Here is a 20,955-nt window from a genome sequence, read left to right on the forward strand (position 1 = left end):
ATACCCAGGTGATGGGTGTCAGGGGTGTGTTTATCCCTGACATTGAGCTGATCCTTATTCAGGTACATGGAAATAAAATCTTACTGTCAGCTTCTAGTGGACATGTTCTGTGTCACAAGGAGTTTTATAAAATTATTTATAGTTAGTTACAGCCTGAAGTTTCTGATGAGGTTTGGGTTTTTCACAGATCTAAGACGTTGCTGTTTTTTGTAGCACACACACTCACAAAACTTCAAATCACAAACCTCCCTCTTCTGTTTAATTTGCTGCTGATTTTTTTTTTAATTGTTGTGTGCCAAGCAAGCACACTGGGACTTCTCTGTAAGTTGTACACAGCCGCAGTGAAGATGGGAAGAAACTAAGTGTTGAGAAACATTGTGGAGAAATGGTGTCTCTTGCATTTATAAAAGCTATAATTAGAAGTGTGTGTGTAGTTATTCAATATGTTACAAAAGCAAAGGCGTTATAGCTAAATTGCTGCTATGCTGGGTCAAGGAGGGAATGGAGAATTCATGCTTTTAACATGTTAGGCCTCTATCGCTGCAGGGTGTTCTGTGAACTAATGATAAAAGCAGCACTGTCTGCCTGGGATGTACTGCTAATTTAGCTGCTAGTTAGTTTGCAGGTTGTTTGCTTTATTGACTGTAGGTCTCCTTATGCAGGACATAGTAAGTAAATAACTGTCAAAGCTGTAGTTCAGCTGGAGTGGGAAGTCCTGGGAGCAGCTATGGCAACACACAGTCAGTGTGTTTACTTCTGTCCAGTGGATTTGTACAGCCATGCTCTATGATTGACACACTTGTGTGTCCTAGAGCACTTGTAAGAGTAAAATGCTCAAGTAGCTCTTTCAACTGCCATGCGTACATTTGGTGTGTAGAAACCCAAGGAAACTGTGGTCACCTTCTAGAGGGGCTGATTTTTATTTTCCTTACTTAGAGAACTATGTGCAACATCATTGGATCTGGCCTTCCAGCTGCTCTGATGCAGTGCCTGTACCTTTTCTTTACTTTTCCTCTGAAGAAAACCAGTGATGATGGAGAGACAAGCGAGGATGACACTCAAACTCAGGAAATGCTTGTTAAGGTGAGATGCGTCTCTGGGAGTTCATTTGTCCTGAGTACTCAGATCTTAAGCTTTTAGCTAGTGATTGATTCAAACTGCTAAAAAGAGTAAGTTTGGACTGAAAACCATTGAAGAAGCATCAAGAACAGTATAAAATAAACTGAGATGATTCCACTATATTTCTTATTTGTTTGTTTAAAAAAAAAAGTCCATTGAGAATATCCTAGGATATCCTAGTGGTAGTTTTACTTGTTCATTTCACTGCATCCTTTCTCCTGGTATTAGTATCAAACTATGATTTCCCGCCTCCCCCAATGGATTTTTCTTCATCTCCAAGATATTTTGTAGAGGTGTTTATTGTAGCTGATGTTTGTTTTCTTTTCAGATAATGCTTAACATGTACAGAGAGGAACAAGGTGTAGAGGAACTTCTGGCAGCTGATAAGCTTCAGTCATTAATTATAGCAACTGCTTCCCTCTGGGACCAGTGTAGCCACTCATGGAAAATACCTACAGGCCGTGTGCTGAGAACTATTTCAAAGGCTCAGACTAAAACCAGCATTGTGTACTTACAAGGTTTGGTTTAGTAATTTTGCTTCTCCTTTTCTCATAGCTCCACTGAGAATGAATTCTCAAGAAGAGTCTCCCTGAGATAAATTTTTTTATCTCTACATCATCTGGTAGGGAGTCAACTGCAAAGCATGGGCTTTTGGCTTTCTAGACAGGAGCTTTATTTAGCACTGGTAGCTATCTGAAAACTGAAGTTTTTTATACAAAAAAAATAAAATTACAGGCAAAAGCCAGTCCCACCTGATCACACTAATGTAGGCAAGGACAAGATGTATTACGGTTTTTTTAAGTTGTGTGACTCAATGTGTGAGCCTAAGGCTCATGCACACTCTAAATATAAGGCTGAGGGCACTGCAAGAGGAACAGTGTCTTTTGGGACAATATCATGATTTGTTGAATTACATCCTCATTTCTTCTAGGCTTTATTAGAGTAAGCAGTTTTTTTTTATTATTAAGAAGTGCAAAGGCCATGAGTCTCAATTTCTCAGAAGGAAAAAAATATAGTTTTATAATCCACACTTTACTATTGGTATTCCTTGTCATGGAATAACTGCATATAGGTACTTTTATTATTTTAAAATAAAAAAAATTGGCTTTCCAGGTGAGATTGAAAGACTGAGGAATAATAGTTCTAAGAGTACTGAACTGTTTAGACATTTCGAAGCTGGCCTGGAAGGACTGGACATCAGATCAGACAAGAAAGACAAGGCTTCATTGCTCAGAGCAAGATGTGTATACCCCATTACATATGCCTTATTGAGCAAAGACTTGATCTGTGAACTGTGCACAGAATGTGTGATTGACTTAGTACAAGACAATTAAACGTGTCAGCCTCCACTTACCTTGGATTCACAGTATATGAATTTTGGAGAGTGGATGCGTTGGAAGCTTATACTCCTGAGACTGAATCAGCTTCTGGGGATTAAGCAAAGAAATGCATGCATACTTTAAAACCAGGAATGTTCTTCACGTAGCCTCTGAGATGAGTGTGGTGTTCCTATATCCTCTTGTCTTTTTAGGAGAAGAGTTAACGGACTCCTATTTTACTGGGAAATAACTTTTTCTGGAAACTTGTTGTTCCATTTTTGTTAGTAACTTCGAATTTGCTAGACAGTCAGTTCTTAAATGCCTGCTAAATTTTATTTTTTTTCCCCACAGCTGTGGACTGCATTAAAATAGCTATTCAGAATCTCTTTAAACTGGCTGATACCATACCTGCTTGTGATGTGTGTGAAGCTGCTAGTATTGTCTTGTGCTTTGTGAAAGATTCCTATCCCATATCATCAGCTTTGTTAACAGAGTTTGAAAATAACGATGGCTACCAACTCCTGCTAAAAATTATACTCAGGTAAGTAGAGATGTTTTTAGTTGGCTTCTAAAGGATGGTAAAATTTAATTTTCAGAACACATGGTGGTTTTTTTTAAAATATGAATCATATAGGTAATCCTGCGTGCCTGCAAAGCCATTGATAAAGACACTGATAGTGGGTCTTTCATTGCTGTTTTAGAAAGGGAAGCAGTACGTAACTACTTCTGCTGAAACCATAATGGAAATTAACAGTAGGAGAAGTTAGTCTACAGGTGGGATAGGGACTTACCGAACACAAGACAAAGGTTCTTCGTCAATTAGTATTAGAGGGGGTGTAGGTCAGAGACATTTGTCACAGTTAAGGTGAACTCTTGGTCCAGGAATGCAGACAGCGAGGGAGGGAAAGTGGATCTCCTTGCTGTGCAAAAAACAAACAAAAAACCTTACCCAAACTTAAATAGTTACGTTCTTCAGAACTGAGATGAATATGAACATATCAGCACAAATCCCCAGTAGTTATCCTAATCAAAAGTACAAAGTGGAATCATTTACTGTCTTTGCCTCCTTGCATTGTCTAACCAGGCTCTGAGTTTGCTATGTCAAAACAGTACCTTATACCACTTCCCCAGAAGCACTTAGGAGCTTTTTTCTCGTTTTCTTCAATATCATATGAAGAGAGCATTTCCCGATCTTCTCAATCTATTGTTGCTTCTGTTCTGGCTTTGCCTCTTCTTGTACTTCTCCAACATGTGCAAGAACTTTGGTCCCTGTCCAGTATGTTAGACTGGGGGTGATGTAATTTTGTAATTTGGATCTAGAGGATTGTAATTTGAATCATGAATCCAAAGATATCTGTAGGTGAGTATGATTTCTGATGATCTCTGGATGGCACAAAATTATTAACCTACAATTGGAAAAAGGTTTGTCTTTTTCTGGCAGTGTTTTCTTTAGTTACCATAGATTGTCTAGCTTTGCCTTATAAATAAGCTGTGTTGAGATGTATATTTCTGATGAAATTCTATCCATATAAGGGGGGAAACACCTGATCTTTATAAGTAAGGGCTATGAGTGTCCCCATCCTTTCTAACTAAGGATGTAACTAAGCTGGAGAGACCAAGATAGCATACAGGTGCACAGATTAGTCTCCCTTCCCAGTTTATACTGGCAGAAAGGGATAGACAGAGAGCTTCTTTCCTGAATGTTTTCTGTGACCAGGCTTCCCCTTCTCCGATGTTTGGAATTTCTTTTTCAGGTAAAAAGAATCTTGCTGATTGCATTCTTTCCTGCCAAAATGGATACTAGCATTTGCCCCGTCCCTTGGTTTCCTGTTTAGATTAAAATAGAACATATTTGTTCTGTTTTTTACTGAGATCTTCCTAACTTCTGGTATCAGTCTATTGCTCTGACACTAATACATGCCCAGGTGCTTCAGTTTTCCTTAAGAATTGACCCCTCTAAGCAGTACAGAATAGGATAACATGATAAGCAGCTTGCTGCCCTTTGATAGACTCTCACTTCAGTCTAAACTATGGCAAATATGGGGTTACAGTTCAAATTATTTCCTTATGTAGGAGAGATATACCACCTTCATGTCTGATTCACAAAGCTCAGGCAATGCAATATTTTTCCCTTCCTAAGGGCTGAGATTTTTCTGTTATTTATCTCAGTTAGCCAGTTGCTTACCTTGCCAACTGTTTGCCTACCTTTTAATGTGAAGTATCTGCTTTAATTTTTTGATCTCTCACAAAATTACTTTCTTTTTAAAGTACACATAACTGGACTAAATTCCAACATTTATCTTCCTTTTCTTTAGAAGACTCTTACAGTGTCACTTCAGTTTTCTTCTTCAGTTTGTAAGTTTTGTTCTGATTCAGAATGTCCCACATGGTGGGGACTGTTACTGGTGGAGTTACTGTTTATAAGATGCTTAAACAAGTCACGGAAATAAGACAGGAAGACAGTAAAACAGACTCGGTAGCTCCTGTGTACTCAGTACCTGGTGATATATCCAAAATGTTTGTATGACTATGGCATGAGCATATGACTGTCCTAAACTTTGTTCCTAGGTGTGAGGGGTTGCAGCAAAATGAAGGAGACCCCTATCTGGATGAGATCTTGGACATGCTGACTTGCCTTACAACCTGTGGAAAAACTGAACTGAAAGTTTCTGGCAACATTGTACACCCGCAATTACCGCACTTTAATTTTGAACAGACACGGTCTTCTGGTACAGTATATACATTTATATATATATATACACACGCATATATATGTGGCTATGTAGGTGGGTCATAGAAAAATGAAGCTCTATTCATTACGTGTGGTGAGATGGAGGAAAGAATATGAGATGACATCTTCTGATGTCATCAGAAGCTTAATGCTGCTGGAGTCTGAATGCTACCTACATCAAACTGAACTGACTGTGTCAGCTGTAGGGTGTGATCCAAGGTTAAGAACATGCCTCCCAATCACATCCCTCATGTCTATGACTCCTATTTCCACACTCAGACATGATTTAACATCATAGTTATGGTGCTTGCAGTGTTAAATAACATTGATGTAAAAATGATCTCACCTGGTTTTATCTCACAGGAATGACAGTGAAAAACCTTCAGGCTTTTCAGGTGTTGCAGTCCATTTTCATGAAAAGTAATGATCAGCACCTGTGTGGAAGAATCTTGGAGGCAATTGGTACCATATGGGCCTGGGACACAGTGAACTTCTTTCTTCTGGAATGGACACTACAACCTATCAACCAGTTTACAGACATAATCCATTTCAAACCACACCCAGTCCAAGTCCAGTTCTTCAGACTGGTGGAGTCCATAGTGCTAGACCTCTCATATGTCCCCCATGAAATTTTGAAGAAGGTTCAGTATTTGATAAAGGAAAACACAGTACCATTCTGCACCTTAACAGCTCTCCGGTGCCTTCTCAGCATGACTCAGAAGGACCTGTTATTCAGCGACATATTCCGTGACTCTGGGCTCTTAGGCCTACTGTTGGCACTTTTGAGGAAGCAAGCCAAGATCCTGAGGAAGTCGGGTACGACTTAATGTCATTCACAATGATTGTTGAAGTAGGTCGATAGGAATTAATGAATCTTTTTCTACAGTCGATTTATAAATTTTATATACTGGGTAGCTAGATTTTGTCTGCAAGCCAACTGGCCTAAGTTTATGACATACTAAGCTGCGTCCTCTCTGAAATCTTATCTGTTTATTGTTCTGTTCACTAGCCTAAACAGTTCTGGGCTATCCTTCACCAGTGTATGATCATAGAATCATAGAATTGTTGAGGTTGGAAGGGACCTTTAAGATCATCGAGTCCAACCTTTAGCCTACCCTGACAAGAGCCACTTCTAAACCATGTCCCTAAGTGCCCCATCTACCCTTTTTTTAAACACCTCCAGAGATGGTGAATCCACCACCTCCCTGGGCAGCCTATTCCAATGTTTAATAACCCTTTCAGTGAAAAAATGTTTCCTAATATCTAATCTAAACCTCCCCTGACGTAACTTGAACCCGTTTCCCCTCGTCCTATCACTTGTCACCAGGGAGAAGAGGTCAGCCCCCATCCCTCCACAACCTCCTTTCAGGTAGTTGTAGAGGGTGATAAGGTCTCCCCTCAGCCTCCTCTTCTCCAGGCTAAACAACCCCAGCTCCCTCAGTCGTTCTTCATAAGGTTTGTCCTCCAGACCCCTCACCAGCTTTGTAGCCCTTCTCTGGACACGCTCCAACACCTCAATGTCCCTCTTGTAGCGAGGGGCCCAAAACTGAACGCAGTACTCGAGGTGGGGCCTCACCAGTGCCGAGTACAGGGGGATGATCACTTCCCTAGTCCGGCTCACCACACTATTCCTGATACAGGCTAGGATGCTGTCGGCCTTCTTGGCCACCTGGGCACACTGCTGGCTCATATTCAGCCGGCTATCAACCAACACTCCCAAGTCCTTTTCTGTCGGGCTGCTTTTGAGCCACTCTGCCCCAATCCTGTAGCGCTGCATGGGGTTGTTGTGACCCAAGTGCAGGACCCGGCATTTGGCCTTGTTGAACCTTATACCATTGGTCTCAGCCCATCGGTCCAGCCTGTCCAGATCCCTCTGCAGAGCCAACCTACCCTCAAGCAGATCAACACGCCCGCCCAGTTTAGTGTCATCTGCGAACTTACTGAGGGTGCATTCGATCCCTTCATCCAGATCATTGATAAAGATATTAAAGAGAACCGGCCCCAGCACCGAGCCCTGGGGGACACCACTTGTGACTGGACACCAACTGGATTTAACTCCATTTACCACCACTCTCTGGGCATGGCCATCCAGCCAGTTTTTTATCCAGCAAAGAGTACACCTGTCCAGGCCATGAACAGCCAGTTTCTCCAGGAGAATGCTGTGGAAAACAGTGTCAAAAGCTTTGCAAAAATCCAAGTAGATAACATCCACAGCTTTTCCCTCATCCACTAAGTGGGTCACCTTATCATAGAAGGATATTAGGTTTGATAGGCATGACCTGCCCTTCACAAACCCATGCTGACTGGGCCTGATCACCCTGTTCTCCTGCATGTGCCGTGTAATGGCACTGAGGAGGATCTGTTCCATGACCTTCCCAGGCACCGAGGTCAGACTGACTGGCCTGTAGTTCCCCGGATCCTCCTTCCGGCCCTTCTTGTGGATGAATCTTTCTGGAAGGTACCATTCAGCCCACATGTTTAAACAAGTCTCAATTTGAGATTCTCTAGGATGCCAGCTTGAGAGTAGAGAAAGAAAGAGTTTTCCACAGTGCTTAGTTCCTCTGAAAGTAACAACTTAGTCCTGAGGACTAATGATGGAAAACAGCTTCTTGAATTTTGGCCATATATTACCCACAATTACTGCCACTCATTGTCATCTGATACAGTTATCTCTTGTTATGAAAACAGGAAGATAATAGTCCTGGTGTGGTAACTGTGGGGTACAGCTGTCTTAAGGGACAGGCTCACATATATAAAAGTTTATAAATGCTATTTTAAAGAAAGAAAAATGCACAATAACATTTTCTGTGCTGTATGAATTGGGAAATGCCTTTAAATTTCAGTGCAATAGTAGTTTAGTAAAGAAGGAGGGACCCAAAGTACTAGCTATAAGTTCTGATGCAGCAAGGACCATTGAATTATTTATATACATTTACTCCAAGCAACAGAAGGAATATGAATTTCAACAGAAGTTCCGGAATGCGGACATCCATTACCTGCAAGGACACTTAGATTTGCATTCTTGACACCAGAGAACTAGAGTTTTGTACAAGAGTACTTAGATAAGGATTGTGAAGATAAACACCGAGGTTCTTGAAAACTCACCTTCTGGTTATAAGCTGGTGCATAGGGGCTTACTTCTGTCTTTGCATTAATTTCACTGTGTCAGATCACTTGGTGATCTAAATTCTATAGAATGAGTGATTGAATGGCTATGTAATTTGTAAATTTAGACACACAGATGAAGAGGAGGCAGGTGGGAAGACACTGTGTAAAGTGAGCACTGTTACTCTGTTTTGGTTTCCAGAAATTTAGCCTACAAACTTCAAGTCTTTTAGATCTAAAAATAACCTACCTTACACTGTCTGATCCTGGAAAATGTTTGCTTTTGAACCTGCAGGAGGCTTTCTGCTCTTCACTTTTAGTTTAGGTATTTAAGTACTCCCTGTTGCTATAATATTTTGCCGCTTCATAGCTCATAATCTGTAATGTTCTTTTATTTGTGTGTGTTCCTACCCTAGCAGGTATCACTGAACAGGTAACTCTACATCAGTTGAGAAGTGGAAACACCACTATTACTAGTATTGTCTATAGTTATGCAAGAGATACGGTCTGAAGAGCATAGAATCAGACCTGTGTTTCCTAATTCCAGACTGGACCCTGATTAGATGATACCTTGTCTGTATCTTGTTGCTCATTTTAAGGTTCAAGTAGCTTCTAAGTTATATTTAAGAGAAGTAGAATTTGCTGGAGAACAGGTTTTCCTTTTTGGTTTGATATATTTTAGCTACAGTTAACTATGTATTGTATAAATTGTATTATGAATTTTAATATACCGACAGCTGGAACCCATCAGCCTGGTCTGGAAGAAGGCACTGAGAAGGAATTAAATGCTGTTATGCTGAAGATGGTGGCTGCCCTTACAGTGGGGTCTGTGAGGAACACTGGTAAGATATGACATATGAGTGCATTACCTTTGTGATATTTGGTGGTAAATGGCCACAATGCTTCTTAAGGAGCACCAACAAATTTTGTCTCTTGTGCTTCAGTGAGAAGGGGAGGATAAAAGCTAGAAGTCTAGGGATAACAGTGTTGCACCAGGAAGAAATGTGGCAAAGATGTTCTCATGCTGCATAATCAGTCTTATCCCAGCAGTCACCCTGCTTCCTTTATCTATGTTGATACTCCTGAAGTGTTAACATAGAAAATGCAAATTTACCTTGTGGAAAACAAAACTCTGTGTGTGAGTTTTGTGTATTATTTGATCATCCAGATTTTCTTCCATGGTGTCTGTTATTTGAAATCTTGATGGGATCAAATATACGCTGAGTAACACTCGTACATTTAGTATTGGCATGTCTAAGAGGTGCACGTGTGGGGAATCTTGTGCAACACAGTAATACAGAAGTGAACTCTTCTGAGTACTGGAATCCACTCACTTAATTCACTCTTGAATCCTAGCGTCATCAGGTTTGCAGCATCTTACACAGCCCAAATATGTTGTCATCCACTATCAAACAGTCCCTTTCATAAACTAAAGAGATGTTTAAGCTGAAAACTAATAAGGCATCTTTTCCTTTTCATTCATTGTTATATTGGGAAGCTGTCATCTCTGACGATTAGAAACCATGGTCATCCAGTCATTTTATCCCTAGTTGTTCCTTTCAGTTTGTGTCATCTTTAGCTTAACCAGCTCTTCGTCTTGCCTCTCCTGCTGTATTTGTAGAAATGTGTCACTTCACACCAACATTGAAAATCTGCCTTTGAAAACGACAAGTAAAGCACAGTTTAACAAATGATACCATATCTGTCCCCAGTTGTTCTGAAGGACTATGGAATGGTGCCATATATCAAGATATTTTTGGATGATGAGTGCTATAGGAGTGCTACTCTCAGCATCTTGGAGCAGCTATCAGTCATCAACTATGAAGAGTATATGAGCATTATTATAGGGGCCCTCTGTTCTTCTACTCAAGGGGAACTACATCTGAAACTGGATCTGCTGAAGGTATTTAATGTAGCTTCCCACAGGGTTGCTGTTTTCTTGGAAACTGCTTGGCTTGTAGCAAATTGATCTTAATCTCACCCTTAGCACTATGATTTTTTTCTAAGAAGGTAAGTGCAGAAGAAAAAAGAACCATGGGCCAGTTTTTGATTTTGGTATATTATGCACTTTGATTTTTAGCAATGTGTGTGTGGTCAACGCTGTCACTCAGTATCAGATTGTGAAGTATTTTGAAGACTTAAATCGTAATGCAGGGCGGAGAAATTGAAATGGTAAAGGTCACAGTGGTATGAGCAGTTCTATATAATGTCACAGAGAAAGGAGAAACAAATGTGAATGGAAGCAGAGGAGGTGTGGAGGGAGGATGTGAGAAGAGGTAAAGGAGTAAGATTTGGAAGGGGTGGGGTAGGCATGGAACGAATGGTTTGATTCTGATAATTTTCACAAGGTGAAATTTTGCTGTCCTTAATCTTGTTATCTCTTGCACACACAAGTGTCATGGAAAAAGAGATGTGATATGATGGAAAGGAGGAGTCTTATGAATGTTTGCAGGAAGAAATTGAAACTATTCATAGCCTCTACTATGTTTATAGAGGGTCTGATCCATAAGTAATGAAGCAGGGGAAATGAATTAGTGTGCTTTATTTTGGTTTAGTTCATAGGCATCAAGTTGAAAAGCAGTAGTGTTGTGAGCACTGATTTAAGGTTTCATGCTACCTTCTCTATGTGTGAACTGAATTCACCTTTCAGCAGCTGCTTGTGTGATAAAAGAACCATGTTACTTTAAAAAAACAAAAACGTGGCAAAGTTTATAGCTTTGATTTGAAACAGTAAACTTTAACAATATTTGTGGAAAAGTTGAGTAGGGTGTCCAAACTAATATGAAAATAAATGCAGATTCAGTGTTTAATTTTGACAAATGATAACTATATTAAAGCATAATGTAAGCAAATGAATTTATCTGCATCGACTGGGACTGTGATTGTGTTACACATAAATTCAGATTGATTTGCTAATATATATTTAGCTCTTAAAGCTTGAGCCCAAATGCAATTAGCACTGCTGTATTCCAGCATGGCACGTGGACAATTATGAGGAATAACAAATAATGGAATGTGAAATAAATTCTGTTAACGTTAACTGAGTTAGGGGGTTTCCAGCAGACATCAGTTTTATAGATTCGTGACAGAGGAATACTAACTCATAGGCGATTAAATTCTAACTGAGTTAGAGCTGGAGGAAATGTGGTTACTGTTGACCTTCTCTGAAATGTGTTAAAGCCATCCTGATAACTTCAACTCCGAGTTATTAAATTTACTCCCTGTTCAGAAGTCTCTGCCTGGTTTGATACATTATCATACAAAATTGAATGACAGTAATAGAGTTCCCCCTCCCGCTCCAGTTCTGGCAACCCTTTCTCACAGTCCTAGATCCTGTTACAGGGAGATATATTTATGTTAGAATCTGTTCCTCTTCAGCAAATTGTGAAGTGAACCTCTCTCATTGGATATCTCTTGGGAAACTTTATATGTAAAATTAGCCCTTTCCAACGTGAAAAGGTACAGCCTCAAACCTGAAAGGTCCCTGGTGCCTGAAAGAGCATCATATTTACAAAATGAATTATGCAACATACCAAAAATGGATTACATTCAAATACAGTAGACTGCCTCCTCACAAGTTCTTTCTCACTGATTTTACTTCCACCACTACAACTCTTAATAACTTTTCTAGATTTGTTTTAAAATGGCAAGCCCATAGCATTCATGTGTAATATTGTCAAGTGGCATTCACTTACAACCTGCTTTAACCCATTGAAGTTAGATAAAATCTAATGACTTCATTATCTTGGGATCTGACTCTTTATGGCTTTTTTCTCCAAAGTGTTGTGCAAACTTTAAAAATACCTCCTCTGAGAAAGGGAATTATTATTGCCTTAATGAGGAGAGACTGCTGCTTGCAGTATTCTTTGGGCCATCCTTTGTCGCTGCTTTTTTGGAAAGGGTCTGCTCAGTCATATGAGCAAAAGTCTAGTGTGGTTCCTCATGTATATCCAAGGCTGTAGGAAAACTTGCCTATAGAGAGCTGTGCCTTCTCAATTTCTATATGAGGTTATCTACAATTGAATCTTTCTTTTATTTATGGCAAAGGCAGATTTCTTGAGGAAGTCTCAGAAGACTGCTGAAAGAATAGCCAAAGGTCTGAAACTATTTCTGGCCAAACTGACTAGGATATTTAATGCAGGAAACTTGATTTATTTGCCTATCCCTGTAAGTGCGATTCCCTACCTGTCAGGCTGACTCCATGGATTGCTCCTGAGGGTGCATTCAATTCTTGGTTGTTTGACATTGGGGAAAGGAGGAGGAAAAAAGTTGTGCAGTGGTGACCTTTACCTTGAACAACTTTTTGTTCAGAGTGAAATTTCAGTGAAAGAATTTTGGTACAAACTTGGAATTTTAAAATACTCTAAAGCTTCTTTGTCCCCTGGTTTAAGTGCTTCTTTTGTCTCCTTTCTTCTCAATGTTTGTAGTCACTCCTGAGGATACTGGAGAGTCCCAAGAGCCACTCAGCTTTCAGAACCTGCAGTGGATTCAATGGACTCCTGTCCCTTCTCTCAGACATGGAAGGTGCATTGCAGGACCCTCCATCTGGGCTGTGGGCAGCAGTTGGACAGAATTGCATACTGGAGCTTGTTTTCTACACGCTTCAGGGGATAACAGCAGCCCTGCACCTGGACCCTGTCAACAGCAACTTCTTCCAGAGGAATGGTCTTTTCGAAAAGATGGCAGAGGATCTTGGGTCACTTGGATGCTTCTGGACACAAGGGGAATGGCAAATCCCTCTGAGCCTTGAGAGGACAAGGACGTTTGGAGAATTCTTGGATGCAGCTTTCTGCTCTTCAGAACCTTTCCCAATGTGGCTAAAGAACTGCATATGGATTCTGAATTTTCTTGACCACATGGTCAAAGGAACTCTCCATCTGGAGAGCTACTTCAAGGAGGAGAGAAAGCCAGAGATGGGAGAGGCATCAAGAGATGATCAGGAGGGACCCCAAGCTCAAGAAGAGCATCCTGTTGCTTTCAAAAGACCAGGCAACAAATTACCTGCCTCTGCCCATAGGTTATGGGGAAATCTAGAAGAGAAGTAAGTCTTTATTTACTACAGGAAATATACTAGTAAGACAGGTATCGCATTTTATATGGTAGTAAACTAAGATAACGTGTGACATAACCTGCCTAGAACAAACAAATCGGTGTCATAGTTCCAACTTCCAGCCCTCCAAACAGCAGAAATCACCTCTTTTTGAAAAGTAGATGATGGTAAACACTGGGCCATAAGTGTTCAGTGGAGCAGTGGGACACACAACCCTGAGAGTTGCAGAGTTTGTTCTGAAGGTTTAGACGTGCAATGTGGGAGCAGGACTGGGCTCTAAGGAAAGGGTTGCTGGGACTTGAAGCTTGCATTTAGTCTCTGCTTGAATCTGCCCCAATGAATTTTGACTTCTTCAGTTATGTGGAAAGCTGTTTCCCATCACCTGATACATTAAAAATAAAAGCTACTTTAAGTTATTTTAAATGCTCCCCCATGTGTGTCCAGGCACATGTGTACAGACACACACACTCTCACTCATTTAGTCATACAGCTGAAATAGAGAAAACTGGAAAATGAATAGTAATGCTGCCTGCCTCATATAATGAAGGATTATATTGAAATATATATCCCTTGCAGCAAGGAAAGACTACACCAGAAATCAAAGTAGCTGTCAGCTGCGAATCAATTCTTAATAACTTGCATTTTGTAACTTGTGAGATCTTCTGCCCCTTCATGTGTTTGTAGCTTTATCTTGGATCTCTCAGTGCTCTTCTCAAAAATGTTTCTGCTTGGAGTTATGCTTAAAAAGGTTAAGTTTATAACTGTGAGATTCCTTCAGCCCTTACGTTATTCCACAGTTGTCTTCCAGGTTTAAAGACCAAGTCATTAGGTCTGCTGCTTGTGGGTAGCAGTCACTGAAGTCAGCAGAACTTTTATTCCCTGAGTACTAAGGCAGGCTGAGTATTTGAACAAATATTTGCACTTGTTTGAAGCAACTGGAAAGACCTGCTGTAGGTTTCCTTGTTCCTTGTGCAACTGATTTTAAAATAGTCGTGGAAATGTTTGCTCCCTATCACCATTTTCTGAATTACACTGGAAAATACTCTGGTTAGATACTTGGTGCTGGGGGGAGGACTCGGTGGCTCAGGAGGAATGAATACCCTTTTCAAAGTAGATCTATGGCCCCATTTGGGAGAATGTGGGTCAACGTATGGAGAGTGTATGGATGGTCGTGGTTGTGAGAATTCCATAGCCTATAGCTTAAGTGTTTGTATAAGGAAGGGTGAGGGAAGATGGAGAAAGAGTAGACTAGTGGCAATGCTGGAAAGGGTGTGGCTCTGTCTTCTGCTTGTCTGTCTTAAGTTAATAGATCTGAAACATAAAGCTAGGCTTCCTAGGTACTTGTGTTGTTTTGTCTGCTGAGCTGTGAGGCTGTGCAGTAACTGAATGAATACCACTTGTGGAGAAATTAGTAATGTAAATGGGGATCCGTTCAGTTCAGTGTCTGGTTTGGGGCAGTGTGGCTTTGGTTCTGGGAAGTGAAGGCACAAAGGGAAGCCAGAGGTGGCTGGAGAGTGTCCAGGACAAGTGTACACAAACACCTCAGAGGAACATGTATGGGAAAGCTATCAATTTTCAGGCCACACAGCCTGCATCCTTTTCCAGAAGTAAATTTTCTTAAAATAAAAATAGAAACCAAGTTCCCAGAGTTCCTGCAAGCCCGTGGTTCCCCTGATGCAGCTTCCTCTTAGCTGTACTCCATGCTCACACTTCCTCCTGAAGACAGCTTCAGCCTGGAGCTGTGCAACTTGAAAGAAGGAACTCGAGTGCAGTCAATGTAGGTGGCCTGTGGTGCCTCATCCTGCCATGTGTATTTAACATCCCAGAGAAGAGGAAAGGAGGTGATCCTATGTGAGCCTGTGACTGAGACACAGGAAAATCAGTATTTTAACTGGATAATATTCTAGCCCTTTACACTGTCCTGTGGTCGATGATGCTGCGAGCTGCTGGGCCACAGGGGAATCAACCCTTTCATTCCCATCTGAAAAACAGCCCTCTGTGTTCCTGCTCCTGCGTTAATGTTTGAAACACCTTCTGTAACACATAGGGTCTCTGTCTTCCCTTTTGCTCCTGGTGATTAGAAATCACTGCTGCAAGCTGTGTTAACTGAGGCTAATCAGTCTCTGGGAGGGAAACCCCTCTTCGTGCCCACTCTAGCAGAATGGCTGCTGCAGCTGCTGTTATCACAGACTCACTGTGCTAATGGCTCTTCACGTTCTTTGTGGCATCTCATTTTGTCTCCAGACCCTCTTATTTGTCTTACTTTTAAGTAGCAGCCGGTGCAGAGCAGATTTGGGATTCCTACCGTGATACTGGTGGTGTAGATGTAGTGCAATCATGGGGCTGACTGGATGGCCCTGAGGCAGGAGTGTGTGATATGGGATGTTTGCAGGAATGAAGAGGTGGTTCACGGAGACAGCTCTTGTATGAAGACAAGCCAGAAAATGAGGGCCTCTTGGAAAACCACAGAAAAGGCTGGAGATAGGGCTTATATGATAATCTTAGAGGGCAGCAAGCGTGCGGTGCTGGCAGGGAACTTGAGGTGTAGTTCAATGCTGGTCAGGAACTCTGGATTTTCCTTCTTTGTTCTTTCTTAACAGCCCTGGAGAGTGCTAAACCTGCCAAAATGCTCAAATATAAGAAAACATCTTCTTATAGTTATGGCAATGTCTTAACCGTTACATGATCTTATTTATTTTTTAAAGGATCGCTTTATATTATTGTCTTCTAATATTTACATTTTGTTAGCTCACATTTTACTTTTACTGTACATTATATGGGTTATAAAAACAAATTCTCTACATGAAAGAAAAATGTTGAGGTTCGGAGGTAACCATATTTCTTCAGTTCCTAAGTCTTTAGGAAGACTGCTGTGTGTTAGGAGAAATGAACACACTGCCTGGCAACATAGTTTTACAGTGCAAGAGATGGAAGTTTGAACTGAATTGGAAGTTTGGAAAGTCAGTCCTTGGATACAGTGGCTTAGGCTAAAAATGAGCTTTCTTGGGAGCACAGCCACAGCAGGAAAAAAGACTGAAATTTCAATCCTATTGATACTGGTGGGACTGGATTTAGTGTGTTTTGGGGGAGATTGTAGGAAGTATTTTCAGTGTGTACTATTTTCCTGTTTAATATTTAAAAACTCCCCCACATTCATGTCAAGTACAGGTGTATGTGTCCACACTGGAGCCACTGCTGCAGGAAGTATTTATACCAGATCTGATTTTGATTTATTACACAGTAAATATTGTAAAAAGGTAATTTCTTTTAAAAGTATCTTTCTTGAGGGTGCAGTAAGAATTATTTGTCACTGTGTGGCAGTGTGCTACACATTACTACCTGCTCTGGTGTATCAGATGAGCCTTTTTAGAGGTGGCTAAAATCTTAATTACAGCCTTTTTACCCTCCTTCAGGTCCCTTGTAAAAGCTTTTTTTTTTTTTATGCGCACTCTTTTACTTGAACCCTTTGTTTTATACAGTCCACAGAGCATATTGTGCCTTTTTTTTTTTTCTTCAGTGTAATTATGGCTGTTAGATGTTGCCTGTGCTTTTCTCATGAGATCTATTTGGGACAGATGTTTCTGACAGTGCACATCACATCTCCGGTTCAGAGGTACACTCAGAAATGCTGATAATACTCTGAACGTGGTGAGCCTGCAGTGCCAAAACTAGAGTTACTGCTGTGCTGTAGCTTCATCTTTGAGATACATCTAACCTCTAGCCTGCATCATGGCATAAACAGATCTTCTGTGTCATAACTCTGATGCCCCAGTTCCTTCCTGTGCCTGAATGTACAAAGGTGGTACATGGCAAAAAATGAAAACTGATGGGGAATCACAGATGTTTAACTTCTTTTACTAGTTAGGCAGATTCTGGTGTTGGAAGGAAAGGGTGGCATACTGGTTTCATCAAGACTGTCTCAACTTTGCTTATTGCTATTATGGTTTGAAAGTACTGAAGGTGTTGTCTGACCAAAGCTACAAACTGCTAGAAAATAGAAAATACAGCTCTAGTTCTGGGCTGATGCATCAGAGATATCCCTCTGGTCGTCTGTTCTCTGTACTGCAAGTACCTTTGAAAGCGAAGTTTGTTTAAAGAGGCTGCTGCACATCTTTGACTATGCAGGTCCCTGAGATTGTGAGCCCATGAACAGGTTATGTCCTGTCTTTGTTACTCTAAGGATTCTTCCAGCTGTTCCAGGTCATCTGTATTGTTTGCTTGGTTTCAAATCTGAGCCTGGTTACTGCTAGGAGAGTTTAATGCTGTACTCTGCTGGAACATTGTTGGACCCTCCTTACTGTTGTTAGTGATAATTATGATGATAAGTCTTATGTGTCTTTTTCCTGCAGGTGGGAAATGGGAGACTGCGCCATTGTACATCCAGGTGCTGTCTGTGTTATGGTGAGGTTGCTGCCAAAGCTGTACAAAGAGGGACACTCTCAGGTGAGTCTGAACATATCAAAGTGCCATCTAAGCAGTGTCTGCTGCTTTTCTGTAGCTTCATTTACAAGAATTGCTTACTTTTTGCAGATGTGGAAGTACTAAAATTTACCTATAACACTGGCAGGAGGAACAGTGCAAATCTCACTGAGTCAACAGATATAAGAACAACAAAGGCTCTTGGCTATCAGTTTGACTAAATGTTTCTATACTTGTCTGATGCAGTGCATGGGTCTTGGTTCCCGAATACTTACTACAAAGGTACAGGCATAGAAGTCCCTTGAAAATTGTTTAAAATATTGCTAATGGAGCCAGCAACCAGAACAGGCTGGCTCTTTAGGCCTAATAGTCCATAAACTTTCAATGCAGCTTAGAATCTGCTTTGCTTTGTCAAACCTTCCATACACATAGCCACTTTGAACAAGTATATTGCTGATATTATATCTGCTATCTGGACTAAAATACTTGAATACAATTTAAGTACATATGGAGGGATTGGAATAAAACCAGATTGTTTCTCCAGTGATATGGAAGGTGGGAGTACAACCAACTGCTAGCACATTCCAACTTTGTGTAGCAGAACCAAGCCAGCAACTAGTGAGATTTTGTTAATTACAGTAATTAATTTCTGAAAAACAAGTAGAATGGTTAATTGGACGAAAACGTCATGAAGAAACTATTGGAGTTTGCTCTAGGGCTGAGCTGTATGAGAGAGAAAGCCTCTCAGACCCTCAGTAGATGGCAGTGTTCTTAAAAATATGAAGGGCTAGAGCACAAATTGCAGCAATTTCAGTCATGTATTTAAGTGTGTTCATTTCTTCTTCTTTTTCACTCCTTTTTTTCTTAGTCAACAAGAAATTAATACTGATAGTGGCTTTTTAGTATTGCTGTTGTGAGTAGGATTGCCTCAATTAAAAAAAAAAAAACCCTCCCTGTTATATGGGGTCTTGAGTCAGACTCTATCTAGGAGTTAACACATGTCCTGAAGAGTTTTTCATCAAATGACCCACAAAAAGAGTAGAGGAAAAATAGAGTTTTTCTGATTAATTCTATTTAAAAGTGGGTGAGAGAGTGAGTGGAACCTCATGTCCTGTAGCGTGGGCAGCTCACTGATGCTACCAGGTAGTGACAGAAGAGGCTGGATTTCAGTACCATTGCTCATAACTTATACCACTGCATGAACCCTTGTGAATGAGATGCTGCTTGGAACATGGGAGTCAGGCAAGATCTGATGCAAAAGGTGGACCTCATTTGCTAGTGAAGGGGAGCTACTTGGTGAAGGATAACTGAAGGAATTTCCCTTTAAATAGATATATTCTGTCACAAACAGAATACTATTCCTTCTTTTAGTGCAGCAGTGTTTAACAACTACATGAAAGATGAAATAATTTATTTGTGGATGGAGTTTTTTTTACTGTAGACTTTCATTCAAAAATCTGAAGAGGTTTCTTGCTCTGAGTTTAAGCCTGAATCGAATAGTACGTTTTTTATGAGCCATGGTGAAGGACAGGTAGTAACTAATCTGTTTTTGCTTGGTTTAGTGCTGTGATAGATCTTTTAGGCCCGGTGTTCAGAAGTAATGTGGAAAAATCTTCAGAATCAGTTCAGGTCATGTGCAAATCCTTTGCTTTCACAGAAATGGCAATAAGAAAACACTGCTTTTACAGAAACGTTAATGGAACTCAATAAAATTAATGTACTTTGATTCTGACCCTCAGAGATAATATCTATTTCCTGCCAAATTTGCTGCTCCTCAGTGACCTTTGTCAGACCCAAACAGTGAAGCAATGTTGAACCTGTCAGCATAGAAAAAACAGTAGCAGACAGTAAAACAGGTGGTCTTGCACTTCAGCGATTTCTTCTGACTGTCTAGAATGACAACTAAAAGCTGAGGAGAATAGATTTGTGGTTGTATATTACTGCCATTCCTAGGTATGATCAAAAATCATTTTAATGTCATATGGGTATGAAGACTTGCTTAAAAGCCTTAAACCCCCCCAAGAGACAGTCTTTGAGTAAGTAGACTGTATTTAGAGAATATTGCTCATGTTCATGCCCAGGACTGGTACTAATCCAGTTCCTATCAAACTGCATACAATTTGACCGAATATAAGGTGGATTTTCCTTTTATTAATATGCTGCCTGCTCAGTGATTAAAGATAGCATTGTCACACGTTTCAAAAATTAAGAAACAAGTGAGACGTGCTAACATCAGCTTCAGGTGTGTGGCTCAGGATATTCACAGGGTTTTTTTTAAAGAAAGAAGTTTCCCCTCAGACATACCTATCTCATCCTTGTCTGGCGTTTTGGAACTGCAGCTTTTAAGACTCCAGAGTGTAATGCCAGATCTTTTCTGTTTGCAATGTCAGATAAGGAGATGTCCAAAATCTGACAAGGCTGGGTAAGGGAAAGAAAAGAACTTTTGGGAAGAGAATCAAGGCATGATTCAATTCTGTGTCATCATCCTGGCAGGTTTATTGTGACTATGGACAAAAAAAAGCCCCTCACATGATTCATTATGTAAATTATCTATACCTTTGTTAAATAATACTATTGCTTCCACAGCTGGATTTCTCCTCTCTGTTTTTATCTATGTGTCTCCTGTGATGAACTGCTGTCATATTGACAGTTGTAAAACTAAAATATTGTGCATCAATAAGGACTTTGCAACTTTTAAAAAGACCTTTATCTCTGTTTTAAATTTTGCCTAAATTATTTGCTCTCACTAGAGATATTAACAGCATCTTAAAAACAAAAATTCTTAAAAATGTAAATTCTTTCTAAACTGAAAAGGTCTCTGACATAAGTATGTCCCACAGAAGACTGTGTCTTTTGAGATTTGTCTGCCTTCAGACATATATTACTAATATCACTCCTAATGTAACTGTTACTATCACAGTGAGATCCTAAATTACTGCATTATCTGCACAAGGAAATTCTTTTGGGTATTTGGCTAGAGCTTCATTCCCATTTGGGTTGTGCAGCCAAGGCTTTGGGAGAAAGGAAAGGAGAATGGACCAGAACTCTGGTAGGAAGAAGGCGATTAGAAACACCCTGGCAGTGGGTCCTCCAGTCTGGGCTGGTAACAGAAGGTCAGCTCTTTCCTCTGAAGACTTTCCTGCGGGCTTTGCTCCAGCTTTGTCTCCTGGGGGATTTTTCTCTGCTGAGCCTGTTCTGATTACAGCAGGACT

The 20,955-nt window shown here is 40.5% G+C and overlaps 1 protein-coding gene across 3 annotated transcripts in view; it reads left to right on the forward strand.

Annotated features, from left to right (window-relative positions):
* The window catches only part of WDFY4 (WDFY family member 4), a 161,983-nt gene that overhangs the window by 27,403 nt on the left and 113,625 nt on the right, over nucleotides 1-20,955 (forward strand). For all 3 annotated transcript variants that reach the window (XM_074591165.1, XM_074591164.1, XM_074591167.1), the window contains exons 5-13: nucleotides 937-1,083; nucleotides 1,448-1,637; nucleotides 2,790-2,979; nucleotides 5,007-5,167; nucleotides 5,533-5,985; nucleotides 9,012-9,116; nucleotides 9,987-10,177; nucleotides 12,702-13,315; nucleotides 17,674-17,767. In XM_074591165.1, coding sequence (XP_074447266.1) covers nucleotides 937-1,083; nucleotides 1,448-1,637; nucleotides 2,790-2,979; nucleotides 5,007-5,167; nucleotides 5,533-5,985; nucleotides 9,012-9,116; nucleotides 9,987-10,177; nucleotides 12,702-13,315; nucleotides 17,674-17,767 — 2,145 coding nt within the window. The remainder of the gene's footprint in view (nucleotides 1-936; nucleotides 1,084-1,447; nucleotides 1,638-2,789; nucleotides 2,980-5,006; nucleotides 5,168-5,532; nucleotides 5,986-9,011; nucleotides 9,117-9,986; nucleotides 10,178-12,701; nucleotides 13,316-17,673; nucleotides 17,768-20,955) is intronic.

Source organism: Larus michahellis, chromosome 6 (genome assembly GCF_964199755.1).
Source record: "Larus michahellis chromosome 6, bLarMic1.1, whole genome shotgun sequence".
Classification (NCBI taxonomy): domain Eukaryota; kingdom Metazoa; phylum Chordata; class Aves; order Charadriiformes; family Laridae; genus Larus; species Larus michahellis.